The sequence below is a fragment of the Gracilinanus agilis genome, chromosome 4 (assembly GCF_016433145.1).
Source record: "Gracilinanus agilis isolate LMUSP501 chromosome 4, AgileGrace, whole genome shotgun sequence".
Classification (NCBI taxonomy): domain Eukaryota; kingdom Metazoa; phylum Chordata; class Mammalia; order Didelphimorphia; family Didelphidae; genus Gracilinanus; species Gracilinanus agilis.
The window spans coordinates 404,097,432-404,112,666 of NC_058133.1; the positions used below are offsets into that span (position 1 = coordinate 404,097,432).

General features: G+C 34.1%; 1 protein-coding gene across 2 annotated transcripts in view; it reads left to right on the plus strand.

The window, feature by feature from the left end:
• Nucleotides 1-15,235, plus strand: part of PHACTR2 (phosphatase and actin regulator 2) — a 168,661-nt gene that overhangs the window by 145,805 nt on the left and 7,621 nt on the right. For both annotated transcript variants that reach the window (XM_044671585.1, XM_044671586.1), the window contains one exon: nt 12,822-12,898. In XM_044671585.1, the coding sequence (XP_044527520.1) occupies nt 12,822-12,898 (77 nt within the window). The remainder of the gene's footprint in view (nt 1-12,821; nt 12,899-15,235) is intronic.

Consider the following 15,235-nt stretch of genomic DNA (forward strand, 5'->3'; position numbering starts at 1 on the left):
AAAGCATATTTTAGATCCTAAAGTATTTATTTAGTAATTATTATGTGCTAAATTGAGCTTTAATAGTACATACAGTAAAACTGAAATGTTAGTCACATTCCTATAGCTAAAACAAGCTTTTTTCAGAAAAAGAATATTCTGAAATATCTCATTTAACATTTTTAAAAAATCATTGATATCTTTTGTTCTTATATTTCCTTCATTTCCCAATTTCTCTACCTTCTCACTCCCAGAGAAGCATCTCCTATTACAAAGATTTAAAAAGAAATAAAAGCATTTCAGCAAAACTTACTGTGAATTTCCTACCTCTGCAAATAAGAGAGGAAGGTATATCCTTCTATCTCTTTTTTCACCCAGTTTTGGTCATTATACTTTCACAACATTGCTTTGGTTTTTGTCATTTTTCTTTATGTTTACATTGCTGCTGTCATTGTGTATATTGTTTCTTTGATTCTTCTTGCTTTGAATCAGTTCATAGATGCTTTTCAATGCTTCTTTGTATTTGTAATTTCCATGTTTTAGTACCCAATAAGTCAATTACATTCATATACTACAATTTGTGGTGTACAGTTTGTGTTACTTTATAGCTTGCCAGGACTTGGTGTAACTGAGCCATTTATGACAGTTCCTAGAGAGAGGCTCTATGCTTTAGAGATGGAGTAACTAGGGAATATTATTCTAAGTCCCTACTCAGTAGATGAATTTCAGACAAGTGGTAATCCAGTCTCTGCCTGAACATACTTCCAGTGATAAGGAATATATTTGAATCAAGAGCCTATTCACTTTGATTTTATAATGTGGATGGTTAAACCAATACCTTTTGCGTAATTTTATCTTTCATTGATGAAGCATTATAGTGTTTTACAGTTTAAAATCACTGATATTTTTGTGGTAAGGTTATTTAAACCAGTAGCTTCTAAATTTTTTTTGATTGTGCATTTCTCAGTAAAATGGTTAAGTATATACCCTGAATATAGATGTATTTATTTTTAAGTTACATATTAAGTAAATATTGTACTAATGATTGTGTAGATCATAAAGCTTACCCCAAAATTAACTTTTAAAAGGATGAGACAAAAATGGAATAAAAGGTTATCATAGAGTTAGTTGAAAGCCAATGGAGCTTACTGAGTAGGGGAGTGATGTGGTCAGATTTATGCTTTTAGGAAAGTCATTTTTAGCTTTGTGGAGAATGTTTTGGACAGAGGAGAGACCACAGGCATGAAGTCCAGTTAGGAAGCTATTGTAATGGTCCAGGCAGAAAAGAACTAAACCATATTGGTAGCTATGTGAGTAGAGATAAGGAAACAAATGCAAGAGATATTGTGGTAGGAGAAATGATTAGATTTGGCAAATGATTAACAGTGGAGAATGAGAAATTGAAGATGACACAGAAGTTTTGAACCAAGAAGTATATATCTTCAACAATATAGGGAAGTTCAGGAGAGGAGTGGATTTGGGGCTAGAGATAATACTACGAGGACTTAAAAGCAGAATACAATTCATCCTACCTGCGCATCCTATGTGAATAAATCTGTCCCACCCAAACTAAAAAGTGGAGGAGGGTGGTCAAGGATCTTCCTATTCTCTGCCCCAGAAATCCAAGTCTCCCCTTTTGAGGAACACCTGCTATTACCTAGAGGTAATGGAGTGAAGGAAAGAATATGGAAGCTAGTGGTGGAGAGAAGAATTTTCCCAGTGGCACCTGCATAATTGCTGTAGTGGGTATGTGGTTAGTAGTTATAATTCCCTGGAAGATCTGATACCCAGTTTTTAAGGAAGGAAGTTGGAAGCTTCACCAAGAGAAAGAAGAAATATTAGGAAACATTGATAGCCATGATTTTCCTGGAGATAGGCTCAGAATTGGCTTATGGAAGGGTAGAATTTCATCAATCCTCCCACTCTCTGGTTGATCACATGCTCCTTGGGTTCTTGCCTTGGCCCCCACTTTGGAGACCATTACTCCAAACAAACATGAATGATAAATGTATTCAGTACAGACAGAAGGTAGTCAGTATAAAAGAATAAAACTAAGATTTCTTGTGTTATTTTTATTAGAATCTAACACATTATTTTGGTGTTAACAAAGGAGTAACAGATAATAGCTGATTTGACTAATAAAATAACAGATAATAACTGATTTGACTGATAATAATTTACAAAAATTCTAATGCAAAAGTTACTTACAAAGATAGTTCTCTGCAAAGATACTGCAAGGTCATTGACATGATTACTTCATCTAATAGAACACAAACCATTCCACACTCTTGTCTTCTTGCATAGCTTTTCATATCAATTTGTAGAACCTTCAAAGAAGATTCACCCAACAGGTTGAGTAAGATCTTTTCCTTACTACATGACCACTTTCTTTTTCCAGTCATGCTTTAATTGATAATACCATTTATTGTCATTTCCCTTGTGTAATTCTTCATTGGTACTATGTTGCAGCCTACTAATACTCACCATTTAACTCTCCATTACCCCTTGAATGATTCTCAACTTGAATTTGTAGCAAGCAAATAGTGTGTAGCCCTGTAGCATCCTTTGAAGAAAATTATTTTAAAAAAACAAACTTGGAATCATTAAAAGTGCTGAACAGTTTGCCAAAATCAATCCCATTTGTTCTTCTCTTTCTGTTCAATTTTGGGAGTAATCCACTATACATATGCAGTAGCTTTCTAAGATATATATGTACTAAGGATGCAACTCTATAGTGAGTTCAACTACCTGCCTATTGTAGTATGGATAATAGGCATTTTTCAGTCACTTTTTTTTCTGTGTATATGTTTAGGTTGAAATGCTTTGAGAGGATATGTCTGTCTCCTTTAGGGGGGCTCAGCAGTGTTCCAGTACTTGATATAATCCACATGTCATCCATAAAGAAAAATGTCTTCAGGATCTTACTTTCAGTAGGAAATCAATCTTCCATTTGAATTCTTTGCTTTGTCCTCCATGGTTCTTTTGTGAAGCATATATATCTCCTTGATTTGTGTCTCACTTGATATTGATAATCAGAGAATCAATGAATGAAAAGTCTCTTTGTTGCTTAAAAAAATACCTATTCAAATAATAGGCAAAAGTCATTTCTTAATGCAAATTTTTTGACATTTTCTACTCTAAGAACTTCCATAAGAAAGTCATTTTCTGATCTCAACTAAATTGAATAGAAAATTTAGTACTTCCTGCATTATTATTTTTAGCTTTCCACCCACAATACATATTCATCATGCCAATATTTTAATGTATAGTTAGTTATAAAAAACAAATCCTCTAGAAATGGGGAGGGGGAGGGAAGGAGGGGAAATGTTGGTGAAATTTTGGAGATATGTTTATTGTTAATTTCTTCTGTATGTATGTCATAAAATCCTCTTTACTTAGGAGTTTAATTTTAAGATCCTATATCTTATGTCTCTAGGGAAAAGTGTCCTTTGTAGACCAAAGCTAGGAGTCAACATCATTCACTGCAACTTGTTAGGAATGCTACTTGAAAATAGCTAATATTTTGAGGACAATTCCTGATACCTGGATTTTCATCTGAGAAAAAGCATGATAAACAATGGATTGTGTCAAAGCAATGTCATCGCATGGGAGGCTTGTGCCACCATTTGTGATTTTAGCTGAAGAGTACTTCTATTTCATTGTACAATCTATTTCATTGCATAGGACCTGTGGCAATCTGAGATAACAAGCTTAAATCTTTGTGTTCTCTGTCATTTCCCACTGTACTTCCCACAATTCGTTTTAAAAAAATTCTTTTCCCTCGTCTTGCTATCTGTACATCTCCATGGTTTATTGTACATAACAGCAGCAATAACCAACAATCACTACTCTACAGGATGGACTGAAATATACAAAGATAGTTCTGAAAAGATAACAGTACATTTCCTTGATATGAATAGTTCATCTAAGAAAGCACAAACCATCCCACACCCTGTCCTGAGGCAGGAGAGGTTAGTAGGAGAGAGGTTAAAAAGGATGGATTCTGGAGGCAGAGAAGGAATCCGTAGATAGAAAGGAAAATGAAGAAATATTTGAAGGTATAAACTCCTAGAGGAGATGAGAAGGGGTTGGGACCAGGACAGCCTTGTCAACATGGAGGGTCGGTTCTTCTTCAGAGGTTAGTTTTCAGGAGAGGAGAAGACAGGTGAAGTTATGAAGGGGTTTTGAAATGGATCAAAATTAGGCTGCTCATCATTTCTTATGTTGCAGTAGTATTCCATCACAATCACATGCCACAACTTGTTAAGCCATTCCCCAATTGATGAGCATCCTTTTAATTTCCAGTTGTTTGCGCCACGATGAGAATTGCTATAAATATTTTAGAACATAGTTTCTTTTCCATTTTCCTTAAGTACCTTAGGAAATTAGCCTAAAAGTGATATTGCTGGGTCAAGAGGTATACACAGTTTTATAACTCTTTGAACATAATTCTGGATTGCTCTCCAAAATGATTGGATCAATTCATGGTTCCACTATCAGTGTATTCATGTCCTCATTTTTCCACATCCCCTCTAACATTTTTTGTTTTGCCCTTTTATCATTTTAGCAATCTTATAGCTGTTAGATATCTCAGAGTTGTTTTGATTTGTATTTCTCTAATCAATAATACTTTAGATCATTTTTCCATATACTTATATATAGCTTTGATTTCTTCAAAAACTATTCATATGTTTTGACCATTTATTAATTGGAGAAGAGCTAATATTCTTGTATATTTTACAAAGTTTTCTCTATATTTTAGATATGAGACCTCTATGTAAGAAAATTGCCTATAATTTTTTCCCAACTTACTGTTTTCTTTCTGATCTTGGCTACATTAGTTTTGTTTGTATTATTTTATCTCTTGCTGTTTTGCTAAAATGAAAAACTAATTTTTAGTTGAATCTCTAGGATTTTCTGTCTATATCATCATATTATCTACCAAAAAAGTTTTATTATCTTTTTGCCTATTCTAATTCCTTCAATTTATTTTTCTTATTGCTATTGCTGGCATTTCTAAAACAATATTAAATAACATGGTGATAATGGACATTCTCATTTCACTCTTGATCTTATGGGAAAGGCTTCTAACATATATATTATAGATATTTGCTGATGGTATTAAATACATACTTCTTATTCTATTATGCTATGCTTCCAAGTGTTTTTCATAAGATTGTGAGTTGTATTTTTTCAAAAGCTTTTTCTACATATTGATATAATTATATTTGGTCATAATTTGGTCATAATGTATAATCTTTGTGATATATTGTTGTAGTCTTCTTGTTAATTTTTTATTTAGGATTTTTCATCTATATTCATTAATGAAATAGGCCTATAATTTTATTCCCCTGTTTATGCCCTTCTTGGTTTAGGTATCAGCACTCTATTTGTTTCACAAAAGGAGTTTGGCAGGATTCAAGCATATAGTTGGGCAAAATAACTCTAATAATTGCTTTGGTTTTATCTTCACTAGTAGTAAATTTACCCTTTTAATTTTTGATAATAGATTTGGTTTTCCTCTTTCTTTTTAAAAATTATATTAACCATGGTTTATCTATTTTTTTTCATAAAATCAACTCTTAGTTTCATTTATTAATTCAGTGGTTTGCTTACATTCAATTTTGTTAATTTGATCTTTAACTTTTAGGATTTCCAATTTGGTATTTAATTAGGGATTTTTAATTTGTTCTTTTTCTAGTTTTTTTAATAGTATATGCCTGATTCATTGATCTGTTCTTTCTCTATTTTATTGACTTAAGCATTTAAATATATATATTTTCTACTGCTTTTGCTATATCCTGTAGGTTTTGGTATGTTTTCTCATTATCATCATTTTCTTTAATAAAATTATTTATTGTTTCTATGACTTGTTCCTTAACCATAATTTTTAAGAGTAAATTATTTAATATTTAATTAATTTTTATTCTATGGTCACTTATTATGATTTTAAAATGATGCATTTAATATTTCTGTTTTTCTGTATTTAACTATTTTTGTGTCCTAATATTTGGTTAATTTTTGTAAAAGTACCATCATCACTGAGAAAAAGGTATATTCCTTTCTATTCCCATTCAGTTCTCTCCAGATATCTATCATATCTAGATTATTTAAGATTTTATTTATCTCCTTGACTTCTTTCATATTTTTTGGCTATATTTATCCAGTTCTGAGAGGGAAAGTTAAAATCCCTTACTATTCTTGTTTTCTATTTCCATCTCTAACTCCTTTAACTTTTCCTTTAAAATGGGGATTCTATAACGTTTAGTGCATTTAGGTTTAGTATTTATAATGCTTCATTATCTATTATGCCTTCTAAAATAATGTAGTTTCCCTGTTTATCTCTCTTAATTAGATCTATCTTAGCTTTAAGTTTAAGATCATTATTGCTACCCCTGCTTTTTTGTGTGACCTGAAGTATTATATATTTTACTATATATAGCACTTTAATGTTTGCTGTTTACTTGTGTATTACATTTAATCCTTGCCATAACCACATAGGTGTTACAGATATTATTATATCTCTGTTGTACATATGAAGAAACAGACTGAGAGGTTCACTGACTTTCCCAGCATCACATAGCTTGTAGGAGTCTGAAATAGGATTTGAATCACATTTACTGACACCAAGTTCAGCATCCTATGATTCTAACCATGCTACTTCTTGAGATGAGACATCTCACAACAGGTGGCCCACATTTACTCTGTAAAATAGGAGGCAACTTTTTCTAGCAGAAGAAGGACAATATAAATAGTAGTGGGAACTTAAGGAATAAGAAGGTTTCAAACCGTCACTATGGGAGGAGCATATGTTAGGGAGCTCTTCAAGGAAGAATAAATACATTGAGGGTCTAGTTGAAGTTAAATAACATGAATTTTAGTGGATCTGGATGGCAAAGGTATTGACTTCTTATATTAGTATATTGTGCTAATCTGGACATGAATCAGAGAAAATGGATCAGAGAGGTGATTCAAAACTTAGAATTAGCCCAGCAGGAATTATTAAAGGAGAAGGAAGCAAGAGAATCAAGGATGAATCATGACACTTAATTGAACTGATTAACTACAGGGTAGTAGTCAACATTCATTTTAATATTCCTTCCAATGATTAAGCCTCCAAGTAAATCAACCTCCTTTACTCCCATGGCCTTCTCTTTATTCCAGTTAGAAAGTGAAAGTAGAAGAATGAGGCCAGAGTAAAGAGCAGGACAGTAGGGTGGTATGAAAGGATTAGATTGTAATAAGGATGAAGAATAAGTGTAACAGTACTGAGACAATGGTAAAGATGCAAGTACAATTTATGAAGAGAAAGGGGAATTTTAGAGTTCAAGGCCACATAGATGGCACAATTGGAGATGATGATGAAAGCTAAAATATAATCATCCCATATCCCAGTGAGTAACTGGGATAAAGAGGTCATGGGAGTAAAGGAGGTCGATTTACTTGGAGGTTTAGTCATTGGAGGAAATATTATCATGAATGTTAAAGCCCCTAAGTTTGAGGGTAAGGGTTGGGATAGAGGAAGGATTGCAAGCCATTTTACTGAATTCCTTGAAAAAAGAAGATGAAAGACTTGGAAATTACCAGATGACAGTGAACAACAAGGATTGGGAATAAGTGATAATGAAGGATGCAATGGAGAGAAATTGATGAATCATTGCATCAGAGGGAGAATCTGGAAGTAGCAGTGTAGAACAAGAAGTACTACAACTCCTGTTCTTGACCTTGGGTGCTTGGTAACAGAGAAGTAGGAGTAGGTAGCTGCAGAAAATATGGATAAAAGCCATATTTACATAAGTTTACATATTTATATATTTACATAAAAATAGGAAAGTTTTCAAGGGAAAGATTTAGGATAAAGAGTTCATTAATTATATAGCAAGTAGAAATTCCTTTTCATAGAGCCTGGAACATAGTAAGCACTTAATGCATTTTGTTGAATCTTAGCTACCTTTGTTTTAGTAATATCTGTTTGCTATGTCTTCCCTTACATCACATCATTCTTGCTTTTTTGTTTTGTTAGGTCAAGTGAGATTTAGTGTAAATCATTAGGAACAATTGAACATGTAAATTGTGCGAATGAGAAAAAAAATTCATTTAAGCAAACACCACCTTTGGACTGAATGGTCTACAGAGAATGAATTCTCACTCAGAAATATCCAATTTGTTACATTTTGGTATTGGTGGTAGCTAAGCTTCTTCATCTCCATGATAACATTATGCAACAATAAGCATAATTAAAAAAAGAACTTGTTAGGATATGTTGTGCTGACCCAAATATAGATTTCCTACTGTGGAGAGATATTTTGTCATGTTAAATTTTTTAAAGTTAGATTCTCTCAAAGAATAGTTTGGAAGGCCTGTCAGTAAGCTGGGCTTCTTCTGCCTACAGTATTATGCTCTGTATTTCAAAATATGACCAAAACCATTCCCTACTAAAATTGGATGCTGTCATTTGCGACATTAATCTTCTCCCACTGACAGTACACCCACATTGAAATGCAAATATTTGTACTGAGGTTCTTTAAAGAATAAAAGAACTATTATTCATGCAATGGATTAGATTTTTTTCCTTATGGCATAATTATTTAAAAAAATCTGATTGGGGACAGCTGATAATAGCAACAATTCAAAATGATATTTGTAGAAAATTCAGTTTACGAAGACATTTCTCTTTTGAATGTGTTCCTCATAAGAAATTACTTTCTCTGTGATGGATCATAAAGTAAAATGATCAGTTTTTCATAGGCAGTGAAAGTGTAACTTAATTTCAACAACTGCTTCAATTATTAAAAGTATTAGTTTGGATTTTCTTAGGTTAAAATGAGTTCTGTGACGATCAGCTTTACTGGGATGCTTGCTGGGTTTCTGAAGCTTTTTAAACTGAGATCAGCTTGTCCAGCTCACTAGAAGTCACAGAGAATACTTATGCTAGCATAGGATCTTTTATTCCATTTGGTAAGCTATTTGATTTAGAAAACCTTTGACTTAATTATCCTTCAGTAAAGGTTATTCATTTGTTACTTGTACTTTATATGTATATACACTTGCACATGACCTTTAAAAATCAATCACTTGGCAAATCTTTATGATGTGCCCAGCACTGTACTAGAAATGGCCATAAAGAGACAAAGTAAAATAGCCATGAAAGACAATGTGTCTGTATAAAAAGATATATACAAAACAGATACCAGATGATTGGGGCAGGAGCCTTACAAGTTGGAAATATCTGGGAAGGCTTTATTTAGATGCTTAAGCTAGATTGAGAAGGAAATTGGAGAATCTAAGAGGTAAAGGTGAGGAAGGAATGTATTCTAGGCATTGCGGCAGACATTGCAAAGGCATGGAAAGAGGGGGTGCAGTGCCATTTATAGAACAATGATAGGAAGGCCAGTTGACTAGACTTTAAGAGTCCCTGGAGGGAAGAAAGTCTGGAAAGGTAGGTTTAGGCCCTGTTGTAAAGAACTTTAATTGGTCAACAGTGTGTTTTATATTAAATCTTAGGATTGGAGCCATCAAGTTTATTGGGGAAGAGAGCTGATTTTTTAAGTCCACACTTTAGGAAAACCACTTTGGAACCTATGTGGAACATAGACTGGACAAAGGCCAGATTGAGATAGGGAGATCAATGAGAAGATTGTTACTATAGCCCCTGCAAAAGACTAGGTTGGTGACTTTGTGAATATAAAAAAGGTGATAGTTGTTGAGACAAGACTTGGTAAATGATTAGCAATGATGGGATGAGTAAGAGTGAAGAGTTAATAGTCCATCTTAGGTTGCAAGCCTGAGTGACTGGGATGGAGGTGTCTTTAACAGTAATGAGAGGGGAAAAACAAGTTAAAAAAAAACAATAATAAGGAAATTTGGGCCAAGCCAAGGATGGGTTTTGAGAGAAAGGTAATAAGTTCTTTTTCAGGCATGTCGATTTAAAATATTAAATAGGCAGTTAGTTGGCAGTGAAGAAAAGAATGCAGGAGAGTGACTGCAGTTGCATATATAAATCTGGGAATCATCCCCATAAATGATAATTAAACCTAAGCTTATGAGCTTAACAAGTGAGAGTATAGAGGAAGAATAGAATTGTCTCTAGGAAAGAGCCTTGGGGGATGTATACAGTTACTTGTAATAACTTGGATGAGATTCAGCAAAGTCTGAGTCCTGGCTAAACAAAAGGAGAACCAAGGAGAAGCAATGTCAGTAAAACCCAGAGCAGAGAATATGTCTAGGAGCACAGGGTAGTCAAAAGTGTCATACTGCAGAGAGGTGAAGAACAATGAGTCCTGAGAAAAGGTCCTGAGATTTAGTAAGGAAGAGATTAAGAGAGAAAGCAACTTCCAGTCAATGAAAAAAATCAGAAGCAAGATTGCAAAAGATGTTCAAAAGTAAGAAAAGAGAAAGTGGAGGCATTGAATGTAGAGCTTTTTCTAAGAGTTTTGATGAGAAAGGGGAGGAGATATATATATATATATACACACACATATATACACACACATACATGTGTGCATGTATGTATGTGTGATATTACGTTGAGGAAATGGGCACAACAATTGAAGAATTTTGAGTAAATGGGAAACTTGCCCATTTGCAAAACCTAGTATATAGGGAGAGATTGAAGATTATAGAGGTGAGCTGATTGTGGTATTTCTACTGGAAAGATTGGGGGATATACAATCAAGGGAGAAGTTGCCTTGGTGAAGAGAAAGAGCTACCTCATCAAAAAGTAGAATAAAGGAGAATAGCACTGGGGAAATAATGGTAAGGGAATGTGTGATTTAAAGAAGAAAAAGGGAGCTTATAATAAAAAGCCTCTTATTTTCTTAGGAAGATAGGTAACTTCTAGTTTGTATGGGTGTTGGAGAACCTTTCTTTTTCCTGTTGTGTTTTTTTCAAGCTGTCCTATTGCCTGGTTTTTCTCATCTTATATGCCCATTACTTGTGACAAGTCCCAGGGGAAATTAGGGCTTGAGTTCTGCTACAAACTTGTGTTTTGCTGCCTATGTGTGGCTTATTGCCTTGGCAGCAGTAGCTGAAAAAAACTCTAGATTAAATGGCAGTCATATACTTACCTATATGATCAAACTGGGTGAAAGTTTAGAACTAACTACTATTCATTCCATTTCCTTTACAAGAGAAATAGGCAGCAGAATAGAGAGATTTTAACTTGAACTCAGATTCAGGGCTCTAGTTTAGCAGAATGGTCAAAGTCTCAGCCATCAGAAATCTCCTGTCATATAATGTGACAGAAGAGCTCCTTAAGAGCAAGGACTGCCATTAGCCTTTCTTTGTATCTCTAGCTCTTAAGAAAATACCTGGTGCAAAGTAAGTGAATAAATGTTAAAATCTTGGTCTTGCTTCTTTTTCAAATGGTCAAGCCTTAGAGGTCTTGAACAGCAAATATGAATATGGAACACATTGAAATGCTATCCTTTTAAGCAAGTGTTAATTCAGTGTGACAGAGGTGGATTGAGTACTTCCCATGTGTAAGGTACTATGCAAATTGCTCCCGGAAATGGAGAAAGCATCTAGTCCCTCCATTGCTGGAGGAACTAATCTAGTGTTACAATTTCTATTCTGTTTCGTTTTGTTTTTTTGTGCTCTCATTCTCATCTTGTCAAAAAATATATATTTTGCTTTGATATTTCTCAATTTCTGTTTTTCTTCCAAGTACTACACTGAATTTTAATTTTTTTAATTTTAATTCCCTTGTTTCATATTTACACAGAGTTCAATCCCATTACCTCTACCTCTCTCAATCTCCTGTCAAAGCTATTTAGCATTCCTACAAGTGGTAAAGGACAGATTAGTTATCCACATTTGGGTTTCTATTCTATTATGAAAATAAGTAAGCCTATTTCATTTGTTCCTGGTGGAGTTGTGAACTGATCCAACCATTCTGGATGGCAATTTGGAACTATGCCCAAAGAGCGCTAAAAGACTGCCTGCCCTTTGATCCAGCCATACCATTGCTGGGTTTGTACCCTTGATTATAGGGGAAAAGACTTGTACAAAAATACTTATAGCCGCGCTCTGTGGTAGCAAAAAACTGGAAAATGAGGGTCTGCCCCATCAATTGGGGAATGGCTGAACAAATTGTGGTATATGCTGGTGATGGAATACTATTGTGCTCAAAGGAATAATAAACTGGAGGAATTCCATGAGAACTGGAATAACCTCCAGGAACTGATGAAGAGTGAAAGAAGCAGAATCAGAAGGACATTGTACACAGAGGCTGATACACTGTGGTAAAATCGAATCTAATGGACTTCTATACTAGCAGCAGTGCAACAATCCAGGACAATTCTGAGGGATTTATGGAAAAGAATACTAGCTACATTCAGAGGAAGACTTACATGAGTGGAAACACAGAAGAAAAGCAAGTGCTTGAACACATGGGTTGATACGGACATGATTGGGGATGTAGACTCGAAACGACCACACCAATGCAACTGTCATTAATGTGGAAATAGGTCTTGATCGATGGCACATGAAGAAACTGGTGGAAATGTGCGTCGGCTATGGGGGGGGAGTTGTGGGGCTGAAGGGGAAAGTAAGAACATGAATCATGTAACCATGGAAAATTTTTCTGAAAAATAAAATTCAAGATGCAAAAAAATTAAAATAAAATAAAATCATTTGTTCCTTAACACAGTTTCCAAGGCCTTTCTCCATTCTATATTCTTCTCAAGAAATTTCTTTCTCTAAATAAGTAGAAACAGCACTTCTTTCCTCATAAATTCCTTATTCTACAATAAATTTAATTAATACTTATCTACAAGTAATTTATGCATGCAGATTAAATGGATAACCTAAATATCAATTGGATTTATCTGTTTTCTCTTTAGGCAGCAATAAGGAAAGAGTTAAATGAATTTAAAAGTACAGAAATGGAAGTCCATGAAGAGAGTCGACAGTTTACAAGGTGGGTTGATTAAATATGTTTTAGCTTCAAGCAAGCTATTAAAAGTTTTGAAATCCCTTTTGCCTCTTTCCAAACTCCATGTTTAAATACTAGAAGTTTTATTGCTTCAGTAGTTATTACAAACTAATTAATATGGTAGTTTGGGAGAGATGCCTAGATAGGTTCTATTTTAAAACATCTTATTTTTAAGAACTTTAAAATGACTAAATTACATGTATAGTAAGACTCAGATTTTTTTAAAGAAGTGTGAATTATTTTAAAATACCATGATGTTATTCCTTTCCTCAGCTACTAATCATACCTTGCTTTCTCTTAGTGTCATTTTATGGGCTTTAACCAGGAATCATAGCACAGAGGATAGAATATTGGATTTGGAGTCAAGAAGACCTGCATTCAAATTCTATCCTAGACATGTTTTAGCCCTATGATTCTAGATTGATCACCTAACCTTTCTCAGCCTCAGTTTCTTGAAGTGATAATAAAACCATTTACCTTATAAAGTGACTGTGATGATTAAGTATGTAAATAACTCTTGCAAATCACCATCTTGTATTATAAATAGCTTTTGTCAGTAGCCATATTGTGCCAACTGTAGTAGATTTTAGAATGCCCAAAGCTGGCGTGAGACAGTAGAAAACCATTGGAGTACCCCTATAAGAGACCACCCCAAGGCAAAGTTGACTCAGTTGTGAGTAGGTGGGTGGAAGGGGAAAAGCTCTCCAGCCAAAACAAGAACCTTCACCACAGACTTGTGTTAACTATCTCATTTAGGGATCTACTATTTAGGTCAAATTATTCAATACAGAAAGCTGAATTATATTGGATCATCATCAACAACCATATTCATCAAAACTATCAAGAAAGTCATCTCTGAAGATCAGCAGATATCTATAACCAGCCAAGTTTAGTTCAGCTACTAGACCAAGATTGCCAAACTAGTGTGGCAGGATTCTGTTTCAGGCTTTTCCCTAAGGGGATCTGCCTAGTTATTTATCATTTGGTTTTTAGTTTAGTTTAATCCTTTTAACCTCTATCCTCACCCATCAATCCTTGATCCTCACCCCCTCAAGATATTCCTATTGCCTTCAAATTAAAATTAATTACCTGTTGCTAAGAACTGATTCTAGTTTAGTCCGTAGTCTCCAAGAATTCTCACTGTCCAATTCTGATAGTTGAACTTGATTCCTGGCTGAGGAGGGTTTTCTCAGGCTAATCATTCAACTCTTGCCTGAGATTAACTCCAAATCAATTCAAGAAAATCTGCATTCATTCGCAGTCAGATCAATATTATTAATAAACCATCAAGAAGATATTTAAAATATATATATATATATATATATCCTCAAAGAAACAGGGTTAGGCCTGTTTTCAACTGGAAGTTCTATAACACCAGTCTTCTGACTCTTTCCAGGGGGAAGTGCTGTCCAGCTGCTGAACATAGAGCAGTCTCTTGAATATTATCCTTACAAATAAAAGCAAGGTACTTTGAAAACTTTTTCAAAGTGCTATGTAAATGTGAACTGCTGTTATCATTATTTATATCACCTATTCTTTTGTTTTCTTGGATCAGCTATAACTTGGTACCCTGAAGAAAACGTCTTATTTAAGAGTACTGTGAAAACTTTAGAGATCATAGAAACAAGGTTCTGGTATCATCTCTTCAAAATAAGACCTTGATTTTAGTGGCTCCTTAAAGGTTTATTAAAATCTTGCTCTTTTCTTTTTTTGGCATCTAAGCTTAAATTATTCCAATTTATAGTATTATAAACATGTGTGTAAACACACACACATACACAAACACACACACACACTGAAGACAGATACTGGACTTATTATTTAATTGATAACAGGGATCTCTAGGATAAGGAAATTCCTTCTACAATTATAAGTTGGCACCAACTCTGCAATTTATAATCTCAGAATTGCCTGCACTGTACTAGTACTGAGAAGTTAAGTGACTTGCCCAAAATCACATAGTATTTATAGGTCAGAGTAGGACTTAAACCCAGGATTCCTGGCAAGCTTGTTATCATTACATCATACTGCATAGACAACATAAAAGTGTGCTTAGTTTTATCTAACTAATATATTCCTTAGAATTTGTTTATAGATTAAATTTGTAAATCAAATGATCCAAAATGAGGACTAGGTTGTTATTTCAAGAAATTTCCACCGAACCCTTTGGTAAAGCAATGGATCCTTATGTAACCCCAAAATATCAAAACATATCTGCTGGCATGTAGATTCATATTTTCCTATCATGTGATTCCTTAGATTCATAGATTGTTAAAATTGGAAATGGATCTTAGATATTATTTGGAGTAATTTCATTTTATG